The 25,948-nt window shown below is 40.6% G+C and overlaps 1 protein-coding gene across 2 annotated transcripts in view; it reads left to right on the top strand.

Moving 5' to 3' along the window:
- The window catches only part of JMJD1C (jumonji domain containing 1C), a 340,195-nt gene extending 319,891 nt beyond the window's left edge, over positions 1-20,304 (top strand). For both annotated transcript variants that reach the window (XM_054033944.1, XM_054033946.1), the window contains 5 exons: positions 1,747-1,869; positions 2,949-3,088; positions 8,822-8,998; positions 18,870-19,001; positions 19,391-20,304. In XM_054033944.1, the coding sequence (XP_053889919.1) occupies positions 1,747-1,869; positions 2,949-3,088; positions 8,822-8,998; positions 18,870-19,001; positions 19,391-19,480 (662 nt within the window). In that variant the 3' untranslated portion in view covers positions 19,481-20,304. The remainder of the gene's footprint in view (positions 1-1,746; positions 1,870-2,948; positions 3,089-8,821; positions 8,999-18,869; positions 19,002-19,390) is intronic.
- The last annotated feature ends 5,644 nt before the right edge of the window (positions 20,305-25,948 follow it).

Here is a 25,948-nt window from a genome sequence, read left to right as displayed (position 1 = left end):
AACAATTCTCCCCACCCTAGATGGCTCATGAGCCAAAAGTCGGATCATCACCACACAACCTTTTTTTTTCTTTGTCTAATGTACATAGTTATTTCATTACTATTTGTTAATAGTGTTGTGCAAGTTTTACATCTTTGAAATAACTCAACTGACAGCAAGTGGGAGCAGAGGGGGCATAGCCAGTGTGCATCAAACCTAAATATTGATCTGCCTTCATGAGCTGCAGAGTGGAAGGGAGCAACCCAAACATCCAAGTTGTGGGAGACGCAGCTAGAAGAAAAGATATGATTGGTAAGACATTTTCCATTCTCTTGGAAATGAATTTTTTCTGCTATCCATTTTGCAAATTATATTAATATTATAAGAGGGTAAGTTATGACTTATCGCATGAAGGCTTTGATTAAAAATGCATTTGAGTCTCTCTTGAAATATGTATTAAAGGTAGCAATCAAAAGATGTTTGAGGTATAGGTGAAACATTCATGACACCTCTATTTCAAGTTTTTGTAAGACTTTGTTCTAAAACCTTGTTTTCAGATACTTATCTTATAACTACTTATTTTTCACCTTTTGGACTGAAATATTACAAGTTTCTTCCCGGCTTAAGAATTTTGTTTTGTTTTGAGGGACAGGCATACAGCTGTTCATTGTGAGAATAAGAGTGGGGAGAGAGCTGATTTTTTTAAAATTAAGTATTCTACTAGTGAAATGCTTGGGAGTATAAAGTTTAAATTTTTCAGGAAAATTGTCATTACCAGGAAATGCCTTTGATTATTCTGGTGAAAATTAGTTTTGTTTTGACAAATTATTACATAGGGACTGTTTCCTGGATAAAGCAAGATTAAAAGAACTTTGTTTGAAGTAACACTTTTGAAGATTTTTTTTTAACACAGATTGTGGAAAATACATCCTAACTTAATAAAACCAGAATATTTTAAAGATAAAGTATAGCATCTCTGTACACACACAAATTTGTCTAACCTTCTGAATGATGTTCAGTAATAATTCTACTTTGTACTATGTAGTGTTTTTCATCTGTAGATCTAAAAGTGTGTCACAAAGGTAGGTAAGCATTATTGTTCCCATATGTAAAAAATGGGGAAACACTCCTGGTGACTTGCCTAAGATCAAACATCCAGTCATTACCAAGGCTGGGAACAAACCCAAGGTTGTTTTACTTCCAGTCTTGTGCTCTGTTCTGAACTAAAGTTATTTTTACGAGAATGAGTATGAAGAGAAATATATACTGAAATAAATCAAAACCCTATCTCAGTGGTCCCAAACCTTTTTGTGGCCAGTAGCACATTCAAGTTTTCAGAAGAGTGTGGCGGGCGCCAACGATTTTTCAAGGCTTATTTTGTATTTGTACATTAAATAATATGAAAAACATCATATTTAATATTAATAATATATGAATCCAGAAAGAAGAGAGAAGCTGGAGAGAAGCCACAAGGACAGAAAACACCGGCGCCCGCAGCCCCGGAGTTCTCTGTCCCCAGCAAGCGCGGGGCCGCAGCTTCTCTCCAGCTTAAGCCGTGGCCCCGCGCCTGCCAGGGACCGAGAGCACCGGCGCCCCCAGCCTGCGGCCCCGGAGTTCTCTGTCCCCGTCAGGCGTGGGGCCGCGGCTTCTCTCCCCTGCTGTGGGCACTAGGCAGGTGCACATAAATGCCCCGGCAGGCGCCATGACGCCCGCGGGCACTGCATTGGGGACCACTGCCCTATCTGAAACTTTTACCTTGTACTATAGGTGTGGCTGCTGCTAAAGATCAAGATATAGGAACTACAAATCTCCATATTGAAGTTTCTGATGTAGTGAACATCCTTGCTTATGTGGGCATAGCAAAAGGAAATGGAGTACTGTCAAAAGCAGGTAAAGAAAGTTGATTTGTATTATACAGAAATAGCTTGAATAACAACTCACTTAAAAGTTTGGATAAGTATTTGGATATGCACTTTTAAAATTTACACTTGAAGTTTAATTCATTGTTTTAAAATATTTATAATGTATAAATGAAACATGCCTTTAACTGCATGCATATTGCTCACAGAGGTAATCTGTACACAGTGAATTCTTTTACCTAAATATACTGTAGTGTAAAACTTATCACTTTCTTTGTCATACTCTTTCACCTCTTTCCTGCTATTACCTACATATTTATGTACCTGTTTGTACTGGTGATGGCAGAGCAAATGGACAGCAGGATAAAGAATTCCCTTATGAAGCACCACTAGCTCTTACAGCAGTTCCAGTGTGATGTTTGCCAAACACCACAGGATCACCCTGAATCCCCCTGACATAGTGTTTGCTGTGTTGAGTTTAGCGCTAAACAACTACATTGTGGGCCAGAGAGTTTGAAGTGGTGTATGCTAATCGTATGTGTATGATGCTGTAAAATACTGCATAGATAGAGGATAAATGATAGGGAAAGGAAATAAAACTATCCCATTTTTTTTCCTTTTGTAATAAACAAACATTGATTTCTTTTTCCTGGTTAGTGGAGCTGAAATAAGACGACTAACTTCAGTTTTGCTTTATTTACTTGTATTTGCACCTGCATAGCTTTAGAAATAGACAAGAGATTCTTGATTTACTGTGCAGAAGAATGGGCACAAAATTGTTTTTGTTGGTTCCCCAAGACTGAATTTTAAATATTTTGATTACAGCAATGTTCTCTTATTTAAATAGAACTCTTTCCATCAGATTTTAACAATGTTAAATTAGATTCAAATCTGAGTATAAATTGTTTTAAAGGTTTTTACATAATTTGTTTTGTTTTCTAATTACACAAAATACGTGAATAAAAAATAGCTTCTGAGGGTTTTCTGTAATATTTGGAAAATGTAATAGTCTCATTATTTAGTCAGTCTGCCACAGGAAATTTAAAAAGAAAAGAAGAAATATTTCAGTTTTCCACTGCCTGGTTTGAGAGTCTATTTGTCAATTCTTAGGAGTATTAAAGAAGTTTGAAGAAGAAGATCTGGATGACCTTTTAAGGAAAAGATTGAAAGACTCAAGTGAATTACCTGGGGCTTTGTGGCACATTTATGCTGGCAAAGATGCTGACAAGATAAGGGAATTTCTGCAAAAGGTTAGATTTATATCAAATAGATATTTATTTTATAGACCTGAATAATCAGACTTTTCAAAATTACTGTTATAGCTTTAAAAAAAGAAAAATAAAAAATACTGCAGGTACAACCAATCCCCTAAGCATCTGTTACTGCATGAGATATTCTCGGTGAACAAGCAAACTTCTCTGATCTTCTACATCAGTCCAAATGGTTTAGGTACAGTTTCTCTCAACCGATCAGTGAAGACAGAACACAAAGACTTTTGATGATATCATACCCTCACACATAAGGTTGTAGTCATCTCAGCCTCCAGTTGTTGCCAGGCTCCAACTCAGCGTAGCATGGACAGATCTTTCTGTCTGAAGAACAGAAAAGCTTCAGATTCAGAAAGGATGAGTTAAGGAAAGATTCTTCTCTCAGGGAGTCCTGATAAAGTAAGAAGATCCATAAAGAAACTCACTTTCAACACCCACACACAAGAGTTTTGACTCCCGTAGGATAGAAGGGGATTCAGGAATATTTAGCCAGATGAATACCCCTTGAACTCAGTAGCCCCCCTTCAGGCCATTAGCTCCAGGATAAGGGAAGGAGGTAGAGGTCAAGTGCAAGTTCAGCCCTACTTTAAGGAGGGACAGAGAACATAGCAGGAGCTGTCCTCAAGCCTTGGCAATCATCATCCTCAAGCCAACGTGGTACCCAAAGCCCTTCCCTCCCCTCCTCCCTCTCTCTCTCTTCAGGGGGCAAAAGCAGCAGAGGTTCTCCATGGGAAGATTCTCCCTCCATTGGGGAACAGAAAGCCAAGAAAGTGCAGGGAGTGCTCAGCTGTAGTAACCCTGAGAACTGGTCCCAGAGTGGTCTGGGAGCAGAGAGGAAAAGCTAAATCCGCTTTTCTGGCTGCTCCTTTAAAATGCAGTGCACCAGCCATCCTGGAAAATGCCATTGGGCTCAAAGACTCCTAGCCTGCTGGTGTGCTGCCTGCAGACTCTTGCCAAAGCTGGTCAGATCAGGGCCCTCAAGTTCTCTGAGGAGAAGGAAGAGGAGAATAGGGGGCAAAGAGCTCAACCATCTTTTAGGCTCTTCCTCAGTAGAGAAAGGAGAACAAAGTAAAGGAGGCCATATGCTCTCACTGACCAAGTCCACTTCACATTGCAAATAGGTCCCCTCTCGTTGTTGTATATAGACATTTTGGAATGGAGTCCTCTCCAGCTATCACTAGGAGCAGGACCTAATTTCCAACTTTCTCTTCCTATTCCTTTAGGAGTGGGTCCCCACCTGCTCATTCTAGAAACTACAGTCTAGAAGTAATTAAGTTTTTGAACTGTCTCTTCCAAACTTTAAGAGTAAGGAGAGAGAGAGAGATGAAGGGAACACAAAGCATGCTCCCCATCATAGACTGGAAATAAAGACGCACTGGCTACTGAATACCACTTAGAGAATATCAGCCCAGCCAGATCCTCACCAGTACGTGATGCCCTACCTAAGGAGGATGACAACTATCAGTGGAGTAATAGAGATGACTAGGAGGAAACAGCGGGTGAGGTTGAAAAAAGTGAGGCTGTAAAGGACGAGATCATTCTGGACTCCCGATCTAAGGAGAAGGCCGAACTCTGCATATTTAATGAGGAGGATTCACCAGTGCTCTTAATAAAAATAGCACGTACTCTGGAGCTGCAGTAATTTGCCAGGGAACTTATATATGCTCTTATAGAACCCTGCAGGTGCTGTCCACCTCCTCATGTCAAAGAAAAGATCAGCAGTAAGTGGTGCATCCTGCACAGGAAACTGGCCTCTGTCCTGGCATTAAAGGGGCTTTAGCCTCTCAGAGCATCAGATATAGAGCGGCCCAATCAGAGCCTGAGGGGTGGATGTTGCCATCACTGGGTTGGCAAAAAGGATAATGATTTCTGTAGAAAGAGGATCCTGATTAACAGAAAAAATGAGGCATTCCTGAACAGATTTTTTGAGGTTGCAGATATATTACAGGAAGCTTTACTATACATAGTGTATGCCTCTCAGGTGGTGGATAGGGAGCTACAGAAACTTAGCAGAGGTCTCCAGAGACCAAAGATGAGGATTTAGAATTTGCCAAGATGCTCCTATTGCTGTGCTCAATTCTCTCATTCATATGAAAAACTACATACAACATAATCCAGTCAATTTGTGAAGCGATGGCCACTTCAGTGGCAGGCAAGGGTGCATTGTGGCTAAAACAATAGCCATTTTTCCCCTCCAAAATCAGACTAGAGGCCCTGCCATTCAAAGAGAGGGTTTTTTCAGGGATGAGTTGGAGAAGATCTAGCATTCCTTAGCTGCTTTAGAGATCCAGGTTCTGACCTACGAGAGGCCCAGATATGGGCATCAGGATCACAGTCCAAAAGGGGCAGATCCAGGGAACTAGAACTACCATCCAGAAGAAAGGGCATGACACCACTTCAAAATGAAGGCAAGCTTCAGATGGGTTAGCTGCTTTCATTATCAGAGAGATGATAGACACCAGGGAGTCCCTTCAAATTTTAAACAGACAGCCTTAAAGTACAATGGTCCAGGTGCAGTCTCAGCATCGGGGTAAGGCGGAGGAGTTTCTTCCCCATTTGTGCCCAAATGACATCCAATCAATGGATGCTGGACATGTTAACATATGGAGATGTGATTGAGTTTGATGCAAGATCCTCTCAACTTATTTCTCTTTCCCTGACTCATCAACCAACAAACTACTTGAGGCCTTCTATTTTCTACATAAGATACAGGTCATGTCTATTGTCCTGAAAGATCAGAAGGACACCGGGATCTGATCCATCTGTTTCACTGTTCCTAAAAAAAATAGGGAGTCTGTGTCTAGTTTTGGGCTTACAAAAGACCAGTTCCTTCTTGAGAATCTTGACTGAAGTCATTTATTCAGGAAATGAATTCTGATGTACTCTTATTCTCCCTGGGTTTCCAGGATTCATACCTGCATTCATCAATGTTGTAGTTTCAGCAGATGGAGTATCTGTGATTTGTTGACACAAACCAGCAGTTATAGTACCAAGCTCTCCCTATCATGTGGGTGGTCATGCCTAGTGGTTAGAACAGGAGTCAGGCTGAATGGTCAGAGCAGGAGTCCTAGCAAGTGGTTAGAATAGGAATTGGTAGCCAGGAATCGGAGCCCAAGGTCAGAACTGGAGTCCAAGGCCAGATCCCAAAGCCAGGGTTCAGAGCTGAAGTAAGAGGTCAGGAATTGGAGCTAAGGGCCAGAACTGGGTTACCTGGCGCAAAGCAAGACAGGAGCAGGGCAGGAAACAAGCAGGTGAAGGAGCACAGCTGTGTGCGAATGCTGCTGCTGGGCTTAAGAGTTGGTCTGTTGACTCTTCCAACAATTCAGGCAGTGTAGCTAATCAGGCAGCCTACTACAGGCCAGCTGTGCTCATTAGATTGCCCACAGACTGGGTCTGCTGCAGGTCCTGCTTCTAGACTAGCTGTGCTGCAGGCCGTGATTCCTGACATTCCCCCATGGCCCTAATAAGAGGTGTACATACACCCTCCCAAACCTGAATGACTGGTTGGTTTAAGCTGAGTTGGAAGCTGCAGCCAAGATGTGAGGGTATACTTCATTCACCAGGGAGGCACAAGAAGGTCTGACTTTTGATTACTTGAGTCCAAAAGAACATTTGTCTTTCAGCAGTCCAGACTGCAAGAAAGATGAACACAGCTGATGGAATGAGCAGAGTGCCACTGAATCAAGGAGATGAAGGAGATGGGGAGTTAAATCCCCAGGTTTTTCTGTCTTTGCAAAAGGTGGGGCAGGCCTGAGATGAGATCTCATGGCATTTAGAGAAAGTAGAAGAGAACCAAAATATTTCAGCACATTCAAGGAAGCAGGTGCACATGAAATGAATACTATAGAAATTCTCTGAATCTTCATGCTGGTATACATTCTTCATCTGTATATGCTGGCAGTGTCCCACAGAAGATTGCCAGATCTAGAGGAGTTATCATAGTGATAATTCCAATCTAGTGAAAAGGCCATGGTATCCAAAAACTAGTGAACATGTCTACCCCGCCCTTAGCCTCCAGTTGAATCCAGCATGTTTCATGGTCTGTTTTATTGTTAAGTGCACCAGTCCAAAGAAAGAGGGCTTTATCAGATAAAATCTCTCTGATACAGCCAAAGAAGCCATCAACTTTAAAAATGAACTCTGGACGTTGGAGAATCTTTGTGAGCTGGTGTGACGAAGTGTGGATAGAGCTGATTGAGGCCCCAGTGCCAGCCTTCCTGTTTCCTGTATATTGGTCTAATTTTGGATTTGAGTGTCAGTTCCATTAGAGTACAAGCAACAATAATACTGGCAATCTAAGGTTTGGTGGATGTGGTCTCAGTTGGATGAACCCGCCACCCTTTCTGCTGTAAGCAATAGGTGATGATCCCACCTGTATTACAATGATTAACTGTCTTGAGAGGTGAGAGGTCCAAGTTGTCTGGACTGGCATAAAAGATTGAAGAGAGAAATTTTCTTTACCTGTTCATTTCCTTTCTTTGAGATCTTCTATACCAGTCCAGCTTTCTTGCCCTGTATGACTTGGATGCCTGTTACCTTTACTCGGTTTCAATGCCAAATTGCTGATATATTCAGATTCCTGCTGTAACTAAAATTGTTTGTTAAACTTCACTGAAGAATAGCATCATTTATAATTTTTTGGTTTGGTACTGCTTTCGAAGTACTCAGCTGAAGACTCATAGATGGCTAGATCCTTAATGTGTAAGGGTGTAAAGTCAAAATTCTTAGTATTCTGCTGGTTGGGAGAAACTATAATCCAAGCACCTGGACTGGTTCAAAAGATCTTGCAGAAAGAAAATTAATAGATAAGGAAATTTTTCCCTTTTACATAAAGCAGTTAATAACTAACCTAAAGTATATTTTACATCTGATATAAAATGTTTATAAATAAATTCATATATTTATTAAAAAAATTAACCTGTTTCTTGAGACATAGACAACAGCTGTAGTTTTTTTTCCCCCCATCTCTCACTATTATTCAGTAATTAGTGGCTAGTCAAGACAAATGTTCTGTGGGCTTAGCACAGTGAGGAACTGCTTGTGGTGGTTGCATTTAAAAATCCACTCATGTCTCATTGGAAATATTTTTAGACCATTCTGCTTATGTCATATTTTCTTAATTCCTTTCCAGTTTATTTGGGGGGGTGGAAGCTCTTCATGCAAATGTACATTCTGCTTTTTCTTGACTTGAGGTTATAATTTTGTTTATGATGTTATGATCGGATCCTGTGGAAATTTTGTCAAACCAGATTATCTCTTAAAGTTTGAAATCTGGAGGAGCTGAGCTGTTATGAAATAAAGATACTATTTTTTGCAAGTGAGCCTATTTCTGACAAATGATGGAAGAGAAACTTAGGCAAAAACGTTTATACTTTTTTTTTTTTTTTTTAACTAAACTCATCAGAAGGCATCTACTGCTCTTCTGGAGTGGAATTCCTTGAGAACTCTTTTACTTCAAAGGGATTTGGGTGCCTAATTCCCTTAAGATCAAAAGTTTGGTTTGTCCCTTCCACCAACAGAAGTTGGTTTAATAAGAAATTACCTCATCTATCTTATATTTATTAATTCCCTTAAGATCCTTTTAAAATACTAGCCAAAATTCTCATCTGGATATTGGAAACAAATTCCTGTTACTTTTTAGGTAGGTAAATGTTGGACCTACCAACATAGTTTTCCTTTTTTAAAAAATGATATAGTGTCTCACCTGTATTACAGATTGCAAAAGAACAGGGTCTAGAAGTTTTACCAGAGCATGATCCAATACGTGACCAGAGTTGGTATGTGAACAAAAAACTTCGCCAAAGACTTTTTGAAGAATATGGAGTAAAAACCTGCACTATTATTCAGTTCCTTGGTGATGCTATTATTTTACCAGCAGGAGCCCTTCATCAGGTAAAATTTACTTCTGTTCAAAGATAGATACATGTAAGTTCATGCTTAAATTAAATTTGATTTCACTATCAGTGACCATCATAATGTACAGAAATAAATAATACAAACTGATTGATAGAAATTGCTAGCCAAGATTATTATGCAAGAACTCAGAAATATTCAAAATATCTTGGTTATTTCTCCAAATGTCAAATAATGGTCAAAACACTATTAACTGTTGTACAACTCTTTCAATCCAGTTAACTTCCTTTTACTAGCATAGGATGGAAGCATGGCAGTAATTATAACTTTCAATATAAACCTAATACTGATACACCTTTCTAATTTCTGCAGGAAAAAAATAGTTTACACTTGAAATTTTGTTTGTTTGGTCTACAACTATGGGAGAATTTTTGGGAAAGTTACAGGTTAATTGACAGGACATTTCTGAGATGAGATTTTTGAAAAGTACTTCTTCAATCTGAAACATATGGACTATTCAGACTTCTTTTTTTACATAGCAGGAATATCGCCAGTCTGCAAAGTGGAAACTAGCATTAAATTTCCCTTTCAGCAGCCTCCCTTCATGTGATACACTGTTCTATCTGTGCTGCAAATTAATTAATTAATTAACTCCAGAGAGAGAAATTATGGGGAATCAGTGTATTAATTGTGAAGCAGAATTGTCCCCATCCTAGCATAACCATTTTTTTTCTTAAGCCACCAGTAGCCCCTGTCTCACAAAGAAAACTTTCCCTGGCTAAAGATCAGAATAGAATTGTAGCCAGTAGTGAACTCATGCTGAGTCTGAGCATGATGACATGGTGAAGGCAACCTATGCTGTGTCTCAAGCATGGCGTTTCAAATTGATTTGCAGGCATGGGTCAAAGAGCCATGACTATTTTGGTTGATGGTCCCCATGTATATCCCACTCTGAGTACTCTGTGCACCTGAGACTGGAAGATTCTTGCTGTCAGTATCCATTGGGCTGTGTCTCCTTTTTCTTCAAACCAGGGGCATTCCTGCTAAAAAAATTAGCTTTGTTTTGTGTTAATTATTTTTTTTCTTTAGATAGTGTTTTGGTATCTGTGGGTAGGGTTCCCTCCATCCCTGTTGCCCCAACATTTGGGGTTCTTAGCATGCCGAAGATCCCAGATTTCATGTCCTGTATGGCCTGCTCCCAGATCTTCCCAGAGGGTGGTCTGCACAATTCCTGTTTGTGTTGCCTTGGAGAATCCCACATCCCCTCCAAGTACAATGTTTACAATTTGTTTCTTCTTTGAACTTGGCAATCCCATGAGTTCCAGCTTTGAAGACACTTAATGGAGCAGTTGATGAGGTCCCAGTCTGATACTCAGTTTCCTGACCCCCCTGTACATTGGCAGGACACTGCCTACCAGTGCCCCTTCTGGTCCAAGGCTTTCCAGCTCTGAACCATTGGATATCAAGCCTAGGAACTCTAGTAAGAGATGGGAGGAGGATATGATCAGACACACACCTCCTCCCCCGGTTGGAAATGGGATAAATCCCCTCCTAAAGCCACTAATAAAAGGAGCATCTCCCCTACCTTGTCCAAATTGGGTGAGACCTTGTACCATGGTAAGGGTGTCAAACCGAGTTCACCAACAAACTTCCACAGGAACTCAGGCCACAAATTCAGGCCCTCATCGAGGAGGGTAAACTAATAAGCAGACTTTCTGCAGGCTTTGCTAGATGCTGCAAGACGCTGCTTCCCATTCCATGGCAGCATTGGTTGTCATAAGGTGGACCTCATGGCTACAGTCTTCTGGGGTCCCAAGGAAGTGCAAGCTACTGTGGAGGACCTTCCGTTCAGGGGCAGCCATTCATTTAATGAGAAAACAGATGAGGCACTGGATACCTTCAGAATCCCAGGCTACCCTCTGTTCCATATGTATTTATGCCACAGTTCCTCAGAGGAACTCTAGACCACCTGCATAGAAACAGCATCTCACTTAACAACTTTTCTGCTATCAGAGAGCATATGAACATTCCAGGAAGTGTCAGAGACTGTAGCATAGAAGATATCACACCCTGCTGTTGTCAATCTCTCAGACCATTTTGACAGAACTAATGAGAGCCACCAGCCAGCCTTCACTCTGACTGACACCCCCGTTGGTGGCTTCCTGACCTGATTCTTCCAGTATGGCATTATGTCACCTCAGATGGATGGGTCATAGAGATCATCTCCGCTTGCTACTCTACAGTTTCTTTCCCCTCCCCGTTCCTCCTCCGGACCCCTTTTAGGAGAGGATCTTCAGGAAGTGGACGCCCCTTTACAGCTAAGAGCTTATAGAACCCATACCCTCTCAGCATAAGGGGAAGGGGTTTTATTCCGGGAACGTCCTCATCACTAAAAATAAAGGGGTCTGGAGGCCCATGAAGCTGAATGTCTTCATATGCCTTTCAAAATTCAGGATGTCCAGCCTGGCTGCTATAATTCCCTCCCTAAACAAAGGCGATTGGTTTTCAGCTCTGTTTGAATGACGCTTATTTCCATGTAGACATTCATCCTATGCACAGAAGGGCCAGATGATTATTGGTACAATCCTTCCCTTTAGGCTCTCGACAGTTCGAGAGTTTTTAATGAGGTGCTGTCAATAATAGTGATATACCTGTGCTTCCAAGGCAGCCCAATTTTTCATTATCTTGATGACTGGCTGCTCATGGGCTTGTCATGTCAGGAAGTACAACCATCGATCCTTTGCCCACCCAGCTTCTTTTGAACCTTTGAACTTCTAGTAAACCTAGAAAAGTCCAATGTAGTTCCAATGTAAGTTATAAAATTTATCAGAGCATCTCTGAATTCAGCTTCAGCCAGAGCTTATCTACCAGAGGACGTAGTCCACATGATGCCTAACATTATTACTCAGCATCGGATGTGTCCTCACATTACAGTCGGATCTGGCCTGATCCTAATAGGCGTCATGGCCTTCTGCCCCAATGTTACGCCATTTGCAAAGTTCCCTCTCTGGTGCCCCAGGCATGGTTGAGGACAGTCTATTCTCTGAGCAGAGACAATCTGGACAAACAAGTCTCAATTCCCCAAGGTATTCATTCCCCTTCCACCCACGAAGAAGCTGATTATGGATGCCTCCCTAATGGGTTGGGGAATGCACCTGAATGATCACATGGCTCAAGGCTCTGGTCCCAACAAGAATCCACACTTTACATCAACCTCCTCAAACTGGGGGATCTTCACTAGGTTTGCAGAAAGTTGCTGTTCCTCATCCATGCCCAGCACATTCAGATAATGTAGGAAAACATGTCCACAGTCTACTACATAAGCAGAAGAGTGAGGTTTCTGGCCCTTTAGGTAGAAGTAGTCAAACTCTGGAACCAGTGTATCTGTCATCAAATCACCCACTCAGTGGTGCACTTCCCAGAAGTAATGAATACCTTGGCAGACAGCCTCAGCAGGCACTTCCATAAAGATCACAAGTAGGAACTGCACAACTCGGTAGTACAAAACATATTCCGACAGTGGGGTTTCCCATCATGGTATCTTCGTGTCCCAGGACAACGAGAAATACCCACTTTACTGTTCACAAGCAGCTTTGGGACAGTGTTACAGAGGGGACACTTTCCTAGTTCAGTGGTGAACTGCTGATGTATACCTTCCCACCAAATAACCCTTTTGACCCGAGTCTTGAAGAAAATCAAGTAGGACAGAATGCTGATGATTTTTGAGACATCCTGCTGGCTGAAGCAGTTCTGGTTCACCAGCATCCTCCAGATGTAACCATTTCCATGCATACAGATTCAGCTATTTCCGAACCTGCTAACACAGAACAGAGGCAGGATCAACCCCACTATCTCTCCACCTGACAGCCTGAAATTTGGATGGATGCCGAGCTTTGAGAAATCATGTTCCAAGGAAATACCGTCCATCCTCAATAATATTAGGAAATGCTCTATGAGAAAATGCTTTGTGGTTAAATGGAAGAGATTTTTTCTTTCTGATGCCAATTTTGTTGCAAGCCACCAGAGAATTTGGACACCTCTATCATCTTAGACCACTTTCTTTCCTGGAAGAAGTTGAGCATATCTCTGTTACCTGCGTGTGCATTTGGCAGCAATTAATGCCCTCCATTCCCCTGGTTGACAGCTAATTTGTCTTCACCCATCCTATTGACCATAAGGCTCCTAAAAGGCCTTATTAGAACCTACCCCCAGTAGTGAAACTAATGCCAACTTGGGATCTCAATCTGGTTTTGTCAGCGCTTATGAATCCTCCATTTGAACTGTTTTCAGCCTGCTTCCTTCTTCACCTGTCTATTAAAGTAGTCTTCATGACTGCAATCACTTCCTCCAGAAGAGTGGGTGAGCTAGGGGCCTTTATGGTGGACACTCCCTATACAGTGTTCCATCAGGATGCGGTCTCTCTGAGATTATACCCCACGCTGATTACAAAGTTTCCCTCTGAATTCTACCTGTCTTCTACTTGAAACCTTGCGCCACCAGGGAAGACAGAACGCTTCATTCTCTGGATGTCCATTGAGCCTCAGCTTTCTATCTACAAAGGACACAACCCTTCAGGAAGTCTCCCAAGACTCTTCATTTCCATTCATTGAGTAGATGAAGGGGGAAGCAATCTCCTCGCAGAGGCTTTCCAGATAGATTGCTGGTTGCATCTGCCTTTGCTATGATCTTGCAGGGGCTACTCTTCATCAGAATGTGAGGGCTTACTCGACCAGAGCCTAGGCTGCTTCCATGATTATTCTTCAGGATGTTCTTCTCCTGGAGATCTGTAGAGCAGCAATATGGAGCTTTGGGTATACCTTCACCATAACTCAAAGAAGAAAGAAAGGTTCTTACCTTACAGTAATTGGAGTTCTTCCAGAAATGTGGTTTCTATGTATATTCCACTATCCACCCTCCTTCCTCTCTGCTGCAAATCCTTTCTTAACAGAAATTCCTGGTAGAGAAGGAACTGGAGATGTGGTTAGTCTGTGCCTCCCCATATGCCCTCGGTTCAGATTATAAAGAGGTGCAGGTAAGGACCAACAGACACTGATAGGAAGAATGTTCTAGTCTCAAGCACATGGAGTACATGTGTACCCCCAGTGGAACCACACGTCTTGAAGAACTCCAGTTACTGTAAGGTAAGTAACCTTTCTTTCATGCTGGTTAAGAGGGATTGCAGGCCTCAGGCCTTTGAATATTCTCATGCAACTTCCTCCAAGGCGTTCATTCCACCTATTCTAAGATGCTGGACCTTTCTGATCCAAGGTGTACAAACTACCACCGAACCTCTTTCCCCAGAGAGAGAGCAGAAAGATGTTTACCAATGTACAGTGACCTGAAGGACTTTATTAAAAAGTAATCTGATATCAAACTTCCCAGAATGTATCTGCTGGCTGTTTCAGTTCCTCAAAGAATGATCAAAAGCATTGAATGCAATACACAAGGTGAACTTGGCTGTCATTCTAGTGATTTAAAAAGGAAAAAAAAATCTGTTCTACTAGATTGGATGGTAGCCCAGGAGAATCTGTGAGACTGCAAACTTGAATGTATTTCTAAGGGAACTATGAATTGCTTTCAAGTGCACCTCTATATGGTCATACATTACTATATTGTACTAAGAGCTTTTAAGGTCTAGAGTGATTGGCCACAGAGCTGCTTCCCAAACGATTCTGAAAGATGAATATCTCTGGTATGTATTTGATGTTTCCTTGGATCCGTTGTCCTTACAGGCAAAATAGAGGGCAAGAATGTGGTTGGATTATGGACAGAGAAAGCTAATTCTGAAGTCAAGTGAGGCCTCATTAGTCTGCCGAAGTTGGAAGAAGAGAACTAGATGCTAGAAGAGCAGGCATGAGTATGCCTCCCCTTCAGGGATGTAATCTGTCACTTTTTGGTTAAATGGAAAATTGAATAACTGATTTGTTCTCTTGATAGTGATTAGTGGGTATCACGCAGAAATACATTCTGTACAAGAAAGCAATTTGTGACTTTCCCAATTGCATCAGACTCAAACAGAAGAGTTTGTTTTTGGCTGGCAGACACATAAACACATAAACCACTAGACTGTCACAGAAGAAAAAAAAATTCAAGACATCTATTCTCTCCTCTTGGAGGGAAGCTTGTCAGGTTCTCTACCCCAAGGATCAAAAGTAAGGTTTAAGACACTTCCAAGATATTGTAATGAGCTAGGTGAAAACTTATTATGGATTGAGGTAAAGCTCCACTGACATTGATAGGTGTGAACTCACCCTTCAATTAACAAGTGTAAGTATAAACCCCCACCTAGGTAAAAGTAGTGTGTGAATTCATCCAGGAGCTTTAGCTAGGCATTGTTTTGGGTAGGGATGTATGAGGATGGGGGACGGGAGGGGAGAGGAGGCAGGAAAGCAAACAAAAAACACTATTTTAAAAGATGGAGACAGCCTGAAGGAGCAGCTGAAAGCACAGTGGGTGACCCTGGAAGAAAGCTGGGGGGAGAGGTTTTTGGGTCAGGGCTGCAGGCTGAAAAGGTGCTATGAGCAAAAGAAGCTATTTCCTGCCATTTAAGTACTTCTGCATTCAAAGATACAGGACTTAGTACATTCTTTGTAAAGAAACAAAACTGTGTCAAAGAAATATCTGACTGTCACCTATTCTCCTCAACTGGAACAACCTAGTAGACACCAAATTTTATGCTAGCCATTCAGGTCAAAATGGACAATATGTTGGTTTTGCCAAAGGACCTTGTAATCTATTCTGGGACCCATGGCCGTCCATGATTTCTAGAACCTTAACTTTGAATTTTTGATTTTCAAACTAGTCTTGTGTTCTAACCCAGTTCTCTTTTTAAGATATAAATGTTCCCAACATTAACTTTGTTTTAATAAAGTTTTTGATTGCAAATTGTAGTTTATAGCACTCAGTTTCTCAGAAATAAACACCAAAATAAAACTAACAGAAACTGATCACTTCAAATATTTACATCTAAATAATAAGATCACTAAATACACATGTAATGCAGCTGAAATGTAAATGAATAAAATAGGAACTGTCAAAAATCCATAGGTATTACCGGAAAAACTGTTTTATAAGGTATGAAGCATATAATTGACATCAAACTAAACGGAGTGCATCAGCACCACCACATTCAGTATGTGTATTTCAGAGCTAAAAATAAGCGTGGCCTACTGTTGTCACCTTTAACCCCTGGACATAAATTCCAAACAGTTGCTTTTGAGATAGAGATATTCCAACTCCTGGCATCTAGGAGTTAATAAGACAGTATTTATGATGGATAGATTCTGGGAATCTTTTTCTCCAAGTGACAAGTTCCTATGAAAGGGATGTGTGGCAGAAAATGGAAGAACTATGTTCTTGTTCTTTAATACATGTGTGTAAAAAAAAAAAAAAAAAAAAAAAAAACCTCTTTCTACATAGATATGTAAATATTGACCTTAAAGTACCTTCACCTATTTTCTATATAAAAAGCACATTTAAAAGAATAACACTGAGTCTTAACAAGTATGAGTGCCATATTACGGTCTGATAAGATTTCATTATTTTTGCATAGATATCATGATATATCAATAATTAAAACTAAACTACAGTTGTCAGAATATATTTGGTGATACATTATCCTTTTCATTGTTTTTCACTTGCTAATTGACAGTGATTTGAAACTACTGCTGATTACAGTAATAGAAATATCGTGGCTTGTAAGATGTATGAAAAATTGTTTTTTAGAGGTTTTCTTCTACATGATATATTTCCTACACTTTACTTTTTTATACTGAAGTATAGATTAGAGAAGTCTCGATATAGTAAAATTGTAATTGTTAACTAATATTAGCACAATGATAACTGTTTCTGTATCTGTTACTAATTTTTAAAATGTATTGAAAGTTGTCATTAAAAGATAATGGTGAAATACTTGACTTAGTGATTTAAGTATGTCCGTTGAGATTAAATACATAATTTAAATTGCCTTTTTATAACAGGACAAGTAATTATATAATCTAACAAACTCCTAAAAATATGTTGATTTAAGAGCATAATGGCATATTAGAATCAGAGACTCATAGACCTTGAGAGGTCATCTAATCCAGTTCCCTGCACCCATGGCAGGACTAAGGATTATCTAGATCATCCCTGACAGGTGTTTGTCTAACCTCTTAAAAACCTTCAATGATGGAGATTCCACAGCCTCCTTGAACAATTTATTCCAGTGCTTAACTACCCTTACAGGAAGTTTTTCCTAATGTCCAACCTAAACCGCCCTTGCTCCAGTTTAAGCCCATTGCTTCTTGTCCTATCCTCAGAGGTTAAGGAGAACAGTTTTTCTCCCTTTTTGTAGTAACAGCCTTTTATGTACTTGAAAACTGTTATGCCCCTTCTCAGTCTTCTCTTCTCCAAACTAAACCAACCCGGTTCTTTCAGTCTTCCTCATAGGTCATGTTTTCTAGACTTTCAATATCTTTTGTTGTTCTTCTCTGGACTTTCTCCAATTGGGCTACATCTTTCCTGAAATGTGGTGCCCAGAACTGGATACAATATTCCAGTTGAGGCCTAATCAACGTGGTGTAGTAAATGGAATTTTTTTTTTTTTTTTTTTTTTTGCTTTTTTTGTTATAGTGTTAAACCGTTGACTCATATTTAGCTTATGATCCCCTATAACCTCCAGATCCGTTTCTGCAGTCCTCCTTCCTAGGCAGTCATTTCCCATTTTGTATGTAATGTAACATGCTTATAGAGAATGATGTCCCAGAGATGACTTGGTAAATACACATGAGAAAGGAATTGCTATTCATGTATGGTCCCTACAGCTAAGAGCTAGAAGCTATGTGTATGTCAACTGCACAGGGGATGATCTGTACAGGAGACCGCTTTCTCTGTAAGGACAGAGAAACAGACATCTATGGCCAGGAGTTGGGATGGGGAACTCCTGATCCTTCACACACCAACTCCCTATCTAGGACCACTTTCTCCTTACTCTCCCTAATTTTGGGGGTTGAGCTCCACTGGCTCAGCTTCCCAATTATTGGAACTCTGGTAGGGTGTATTACCCTTCACGATTACAGTCTGAGGCATCAGTAGCAGTAACAGCCCTTCTTTATCTCCCTGGCTCTTCTCTGTTTTAGATATGTCTGCTAAGGAGAGGAACTTTCATCTGTACGACTTCTTTAAATATCTGGACCTAATGATTGCCTAGATCAATTTGTTGATTTTGCTAGATACTGTGTTAAGCTTATGGGAAGCCCTGTACATCTTTCATAACTACTTGTCTGGGGATGGGAGGGGGAAATGTTTGAGAGGTCAGTGGGTTCAGAGATGATTGTAATAGGTAGAGGAGGGGAAGTTAAGAAGTTTGATGGGGTTGGAGACACTTGGCACTCAGATACATGGGATTTTGGAACTTGGGAAAGGGGAGTTGTTCACTTATCACTGGGAAGAATGTGTGAACTGGGGAGGGGTTTGGGAGCGAAGACAGTCAAGGTCACAGAACAGGTTTTTGAGAAGGGAATTGGAAGATGGAGCCTAGAAGATGGATTGAATTAATGAGGAAGTAGCTGGCTGCATGCCAGGGAAAGGAAGAGAAGGGCTGGGCGTGCACTTGGATTGTGGCTAGTGTCCTTCAATAACATGCCAGCTTAGGAGCACAAGCCTGAACAATGTTAGGATTTTAGAAAAGAGTCTCATCCTTGTGGAGTCTATTGCTGCACAACTGACACATGACTTGTGACAACAGATAAGAGATTTTAAAATGTTCAATAAATGTCAGTTTAATATACTTCATTACTGCTAACTTAAAAAGTAAAAAGATTCCCAGTCTGATAGTTACTTGGTTTGAAAGATCTGGAGCCTATACTTCACTTTTTATGAATTTAAAAAAAAAAATACAGATTTTAATTTTTTTTTTTTTTTTGGACAGGTGCAAAATTTTCACAGCTGCATTCAAGTAACTGAAGACTTTGTGTCTCCAGAACATCTTGTACAGTCATTTCACTTAACACAGGAACTGAGGCTGTCAAAAGAAGAAATCAATTATGATGATAAAATGCAGGTAAGAAATGAATTCTCAACTAGAACTTGTTCTGAAGGCACCGCATGCTCTGATTCTGATTGAAATATGCAACTGTGTGTGTGGTCATTTTCTAGTTGTTGTTCACACATAATAACAACGATAATCAGTGTGCCTGTTTGGTCCCCATGAATCTGAGGGAGACTATGTGAATGCAACGGTGTAAATGACTTTCAGTTGATCACTGTTTTGGAATTTCACAGTGTGTTTAAAATATCAAGGTGTTTACTTTTGGACTAATATTTTTAACTTAATCTTTTTTCCATCCACTAAGCCTAGGGCTCAGTTCTAAACCTAGTTACATACCATGCATTAATAGTGGCTTTTTTTATCACTTGTATCTTACTGAAGTGTGTCTTATACTTCTGCAGGTTAAAAATATCTTGTATCATGCAGTTAAGGAAATGGTGAGAGCTTTGAAGATTAATGAAAATGAAATGGAAGATGTGGAAGAAAACTAAAGCGCTCGCTGCTTTTTTATGTTAAAACATCAGATGGAGGTTATTTTTTCAATTATATGATGAACAGTATGCACACTAATTTAAGCTTCACAAACCATCAGTGCCAAGAAAACATAGTCATCGTATTACTTGTTACTGACACTGCAACAGTATAGCGTCATAGATCACAGCTACTGTGATTAAATGTTACTTATTAAAAAAAAATTAAGCAGCATTCTGCTGTATTGTATTATAATGTATATGAAGTTTGTGAAATGTCAAAGATTTAAGATGTATTTATTTTTGGAAAAAAAAACCCACAAAATTCTATGCTATATTGTTGATCAAATGTAAATGTGACTTGTACAGTTTGCTAAAATAACTCTGGTATTTTTCACTACATTGAGACAGTTACTGTGAGAGTAGGACACAAACACCAGCTATTGCCTGCATTTGGGACATTGCTGAATCCGCACAGCAGTCATGTCATTATCTGAAAATTACTGCCAAATAATTGTAAACTTTGTAAAATATAAAGTATATAAAGTAGATATTAAATACAGACACTTCAGTATTTTATTGAAGCTATTCAGTGTACAATTAAACATTTTCAAAAGGTGTAATTTATTTAAAAGATTGTCTCATTTTGGTAAAATTTATGTGAACTTTTAAAGCTAAATATTAAACTTAATATGCTCTGTAAATATATACATATATACATTCAATGATGTATTTTTTTAAAACATTGGCTTGCTTTAATTTGTTAAAAGTGCAAGTGTTACACACGCTTTGTACATTGAAGTTGAAAGGGGTTTTGCATTTTCCATTAAAATGACTTTATCAAATGTTGTCTCATTGTGTTTGTTTTTCATGTTTGTGGCATATTTGTGACAGACACATTTGTCTGAGTCATTCATGCCTTCACGGTGATTGCAGATGTCTCTGTTGTAAAGCTGCCTACTGTAAAAGATTGGAATGTTGTATGTTAATTAGTGTGCACCATTCACCCTCTGCCAGTTTTAATATGAAACTGCTAACAGACATGCTGGAGCACAGTTCAAGTGGCTGAGCCAAAGAAAGCTATCTAAGAATAAACATAATTTAAACATTCCTTATGTTGTGTCTTCAATAACAAAGATTCTTTTGTTTTGAGGGGAAGGGAATTTCCATAGAACAAAAAAAAGTTCTCTATTGCTTGTAAACTAAATGTATAAAGATTAGGTCAGTGATGAGGAACTTGTATGCTCATTATAAAAAAAAATTGTGTATAATGCTCTAAAACTGAAAAAAATAATAATTTGATATTTCTCTAGCTGGTGATATAGCCAAAATGTGATAGCAGTAGGTATGCCACAGCCAAATGAAAGAACATCTGTAACGAAGTGCTAGTGTTGGAGATGGGGAGAGGTAGTGTTTAAATTGCATTAAAAAGTTGGATGATATACAAAACAATTTCAAGTTTTTTAGTGAAAAGAAAAATTATTTTAAAGGAACATGTTTTGAGTTTAAACGGGTTAGAAAAATTGCAATTGATTTTGCAGTTATTCAGAAATATTACTGGAATGAGTTGATATTCATTATCAGTTATGTCTTAAGTTTACCTTAAGTTATATATTGCTTCTCCCTGGGTTCTGTACATAGCACAGAGGGATGGGAGCATTTGATAGCTAAACTATTTGTTGAAGATACAACAACCTGCTGAGCTCTGTTAGCTAAGCCATAGGAATGGTTTTTTTTCAGGAACAATTTGAGTAGAAATAATTTTTAATGGTAGCTAATATTTACTTTTAGGAGGTTAAACCTGGTGTAATTTGATCTTAACCCAAAAAATAACTCTTGTTGCATTGTTTCTTTGACTGAAAAGATTTAACCTTTTGGGAAGATTTTTGAGGCTTTGGGTTTGCAGTGTTGTTGCAGTTATTCTGGTCTTAAGTAAATAAGAAAAATAATTTTGTATGGAATACACCTTACTACACTACATGCATGCAGTTTTAGTGCAGAACATAGTCTTTTTACTAGAGTTGAAGTCACAGTACTCCTTGTATAGCCTCCAATTTTGATAGTTTTATCACAAAAGGGAGGAATATCATTTCATATGCTGATAGTCACAATACAAATATTTACGTGGATTATAATTGTTTTTGTGTGCACTGACAGACTCTTGAACTTTTCTTTCTCCAGAGATGCAGAAAGGAAGCCAAGGCTGAGAGATGTGTGGTGAAACTTGCCTAATGTATGATGATGCAGAAATCTCAGTCAGATCAGTAGCAAGGGTAGTCACTGTGCATCAGTCTTTGTGCCTATACTTCTCTGATTTGCCAACGGAAGTCGAAATTACAATAGAAACCTACCCATTGAAGGTCAGAAAATACTTAGTACCAAGTCCTTGAACTCTAGGATTCTAGGACCACTTTGCAATAGTTTGGTCTTTATATAGTCTGCCAAGCAATGTACTTTGAGCTTCAGGTACCATTTCCAAGGTGTTTAAGATGTTCCAGCCAAAGACCTTCCCAGAATTAGACACTGTTAAAGTTTCACACTGGTTTGCCCAAGATGTGCATATTACGTACAGTATGGATACGTGGAGTCAGTTATCTCAAAGAATCACAATTTATATGGTGGAGCGCACGGGACTTGCTCTTCCCCTGAAAGGAGCAGCCTGGGCCAATTCAGACCCACCCCCAGAATCCTCCCCTGGCTGCAGGAAGCTGCACACACACACCCGCCCCCATCACTCAGTCACAGGAGTAGGGGGTCACTTTATGGGGAGCTGCTCTGTCATTTTCACAATCCCTGTGCTTCTGGACCCTCACATACCCAGAATCCCCCACAAGCCCACCACACCTGAACCCCCATCCTGCTGAGCTTCACCTCCTGGAGTTGGACCTCCCCACTGAACCCCACCCCCTTCACCTAGACCATCCCCTGGTGAGCCTGCCCCACTCCAACCCCCACCCTGGTGAGCCCCTTACACACAGATCTCCAACAAGCTGCACCTGGACCCTCACCCCATCAGCACCCAGACACCCCTGCTATGCCCCCTTCTGAGCCCCATCCCCCCTCACCTGGACTCCCTCTGCTGAACCCTAACCACCTTCACCTGGACCTCCCTGCGGGAGTCCCATTGTCTCTGCACCTAGAACCCCCCCTCCACAAGCCTTTGTGCATTCAAATCCCCCCCACACCCAGGCCCCCCAATGAGTCACCCACATCCAAACTTCCCCACACAAAACCCCCTCACCCTACACCTGGATCCCCACCACAACCACTTGGATCTTGCCAGGCTGAACCTGCCTCCCCACACCTGGTGCGTCTGGCACAGAAGGGCAGGGCCCTGGGGCATTTGTGGGGCAGCTCCGGCCCTTACACTGTGTCAGGGTTGGGTGCAGCCTCACTACCAAGTACATGTCACGGAGGACAGAAATTTTAATTTTTTGGCACAGAATTCCCTCAAGAGAACAAAAAATATTATGTTCCCTCCAAAGGTATGGACTTCCTTTTTTCGCATCCTGCACCAAATTCATTCGTAGTCAATGCCATCAACCATTGAGGTAGAAAGCATCAGTATAGGTCCATACCCACCAAGAAAGACTGGAAATGGCTAGACCTTTTTGGCTGCAAAGTATATTGCTCATCAACCTACAATTCTGGGTCGCCAACTATGCGGCATTACTAGCAAAATATGATCATGGCAACTATTTGAAATTCATGGACTTTATTAATGATATTCCAGAGACAAAAGGGATAAATTTAAAGCTCGCATGTCTGAAGGCCTACAAGCATCTTTAGATATGGCTGACATAAAACGCATGCCACAAAGAGGAGACAAAACAGATATCAACCTTACCAGCAAAACAGATACGTCTCTATACCCAACATCAGCGGCAGTATGATCCAAAGAGATGCCGACAGCCCCCAGTGTCTCAATCTTCCTCCTCCAAGCAACAATTGTGAGGGCATGGTCGAGGGTCTGAACAACCTCCCCCACATTACAGTGCTGATGACACCATTCGTATCCCATTTCCGGGACCGTCTGACTCCATATTATTCAACATGATATTCCATCACTACTGACAACTGGGCCCTAGAAATAATACAGGCAACTCGATCCCTTTTACTTCCATCCCTGTAGCCAACCCCTCAGCCCCATCCCCCTTCAGGGACCCTTCTCGTGAGCACCTTCTACAACAAGAAGTAAACCATCTTCTACACCTAGGTGCCATGGAACAAGTTCCTCAACAATATAAGGGGAAGGGTTTCTGCTCCCATGATTTCTTAACTCAAAAGAAAAATGGAGGATGGAGACCCATCCTAGATCTCAGAAAGCTCAAAAATTCGTGAGGGTCCAAAAGTTCAAGATGGTCACATTAGCAATGATAATACCATCACTGGAACGGGGGGCTGGTTCTCAGCTCTCGACCCTCAAGATGCCTCTTTCCATATAACAGTACATCCTGCTCACAGGAAGTTCCTCAGGTTCACCCTGGGAACAGATCATTACCAATACAAGGTACTACTGCCTTTCAGCCTTTCCACAGCACTGCAAGTTTTCTCAAAAATTCTCTCAGTAGTAGCGACACACCTGCACAAGCAAGGGGTAATAATATTCCCCTACCTAGACGACTGTTTACTAAAAGGTCCCGTTTGGGCAGATGCCGTTGACATTACTCACAGGACAATTGTCCTTTTCCAGAGTCTGGGGTTACAGATAAACACTCAAAAATCAACTTCATTCAAAATAATTCAATAGTTGGACTTCATCAGGTCCCATCTCAACTCCCTGGAAGCCAGAGTGTCATTACCAACGAACAGATTTATTATGATGACCAATCATCTCTTCAGTAATGAACAGTCCACGCATATCAGCTTGCACCTGCCTTCGACTCTTAGGCCCCATGTCTGAAACCACATTCGTGGTACAACATGTGCGTTTCCACATGCACTGCCTTCAGGGCTGGCTCTTCTACATGCCACATAAACATGGCCTAAACAGACACCTCATGATGCCAACCAAAATCAAAGACTCTTGGCACTGGTGGACACAGCCCAACAAGGTGGGCACAGAGGTTCCTTTCACTCAGGAGCCACTCTCTTACACTTACAACTGATGCTTCTTGATAGACCAGGAGCCTATCTACAACACCATAAAATCCAGGGCAGGTGGTCTCCCTCCAAAACACAGCTATACATAAATATATTAGATCTCCATGCAATTCACAACACGTGCTTCCACGTCTTGCCATTGATAAGGAACGAGACCATATAAGTAATGACCTACAACATTGCATATTTTATATAAGTCGACAGGGAGGAGCCTGATCCCACTCCATATACACCAAAGCCCTGAAACTCTAGAATTGGTGCATCCGGCACAATATCAACATCTCAACCTCTTATCTCCAACAGCAGACACATTAAGCAAGGAATTTTCTCACAATCATGAATGAAAACTAAATGATGTGGTCCTGCAGAACATATTTCAACAATGGGGCCACTCATCTATCGACCTCTTTGCAACACCACAGAACCACAAGTGCCCACAGTTATGCTCGAGAGCAGGTCTGAGACCCCAGTTGCTGAGGGATGCCTTCCTCCTCAAATGGGAAGTGCCACTTCTGTACACGTTCCCACAAATACCACTACTATTGAGGATGATAAACAAAATACATATGGACAAAGCAAAGTCCTATTGATGGCCCTAACGTGGCCCAGACAGACTTGGTACTCTTACCTGATGCGGATAGTGCTATGTGCTCCACTCGCTCTCCCACTCCAACCAGACCTTCTATCGCAGAACTACGGACAGGTTCACAACCGTACATGGAGAGACTTCACCTGAAATCGGGGCTCCTATATTCCATCAATCGTTCCATCATAACGAACTAGCCTGTTTGGAACAGGTTAAACACATACTACTAAACAGTAGGACTTGCCTTCAGAAATGGAACAGATATATGGTGCCAAGCCAAGCAAATCACTTCAGCTTTCGCACCTTTACCATTGATACTGGACTACATGTTGGAGCTGAAAAACTCGGGACTATCCACTAGTTCAGTCATCTTGCGGCTATTAACACCTTCCATCACAAGATTGATGGGATGTCACTGTTTAAGCACCTGATTACCAAACACTTCCTTACAGGCATTCAGAACGTTACCCTGAAGTACGCATTCCCATACCACCATGGGACTTGAACCTGGTATTACGCTACCTCATTGGGGCCCATTCAAACCCTTAATGACATACTCTCTGATACATCTATCAATTAAGGTAGCATTTTTAGTAAAAACTAAAACAAATTAATCACAATTTTAAAATTAATCGTGATTAATCGAAGTTTTAATCATACTGATAAACCGTAGAATACCAATTGAAATTTAAATATTTTTGGATGTTTTTCTACATTTTTAAATATATTGATTTCAATTATAACACAGAATACAAAATGTACAGTTCTCACTTTATATTGTTTTTATTACAAATATTTGC

Source organism: Malaclemys terrapin, chromosome 7 (genome assembly GCF_027887155.1).
Source record: "Malaclemys terrapin pileata isolate rMalTer1 chromosome 7, rMalTer1.hap1, whole genome shotgun sequence".
Classification (NCBI taxonomy): Eukaryota; Metazoa; Chordata; order Testudines; family Emydidae; genus Malaclemys; species Malaclemys terrapin.
This window is presented reverse-complemented; position numbering and strand designations above follow the sequence as displayed.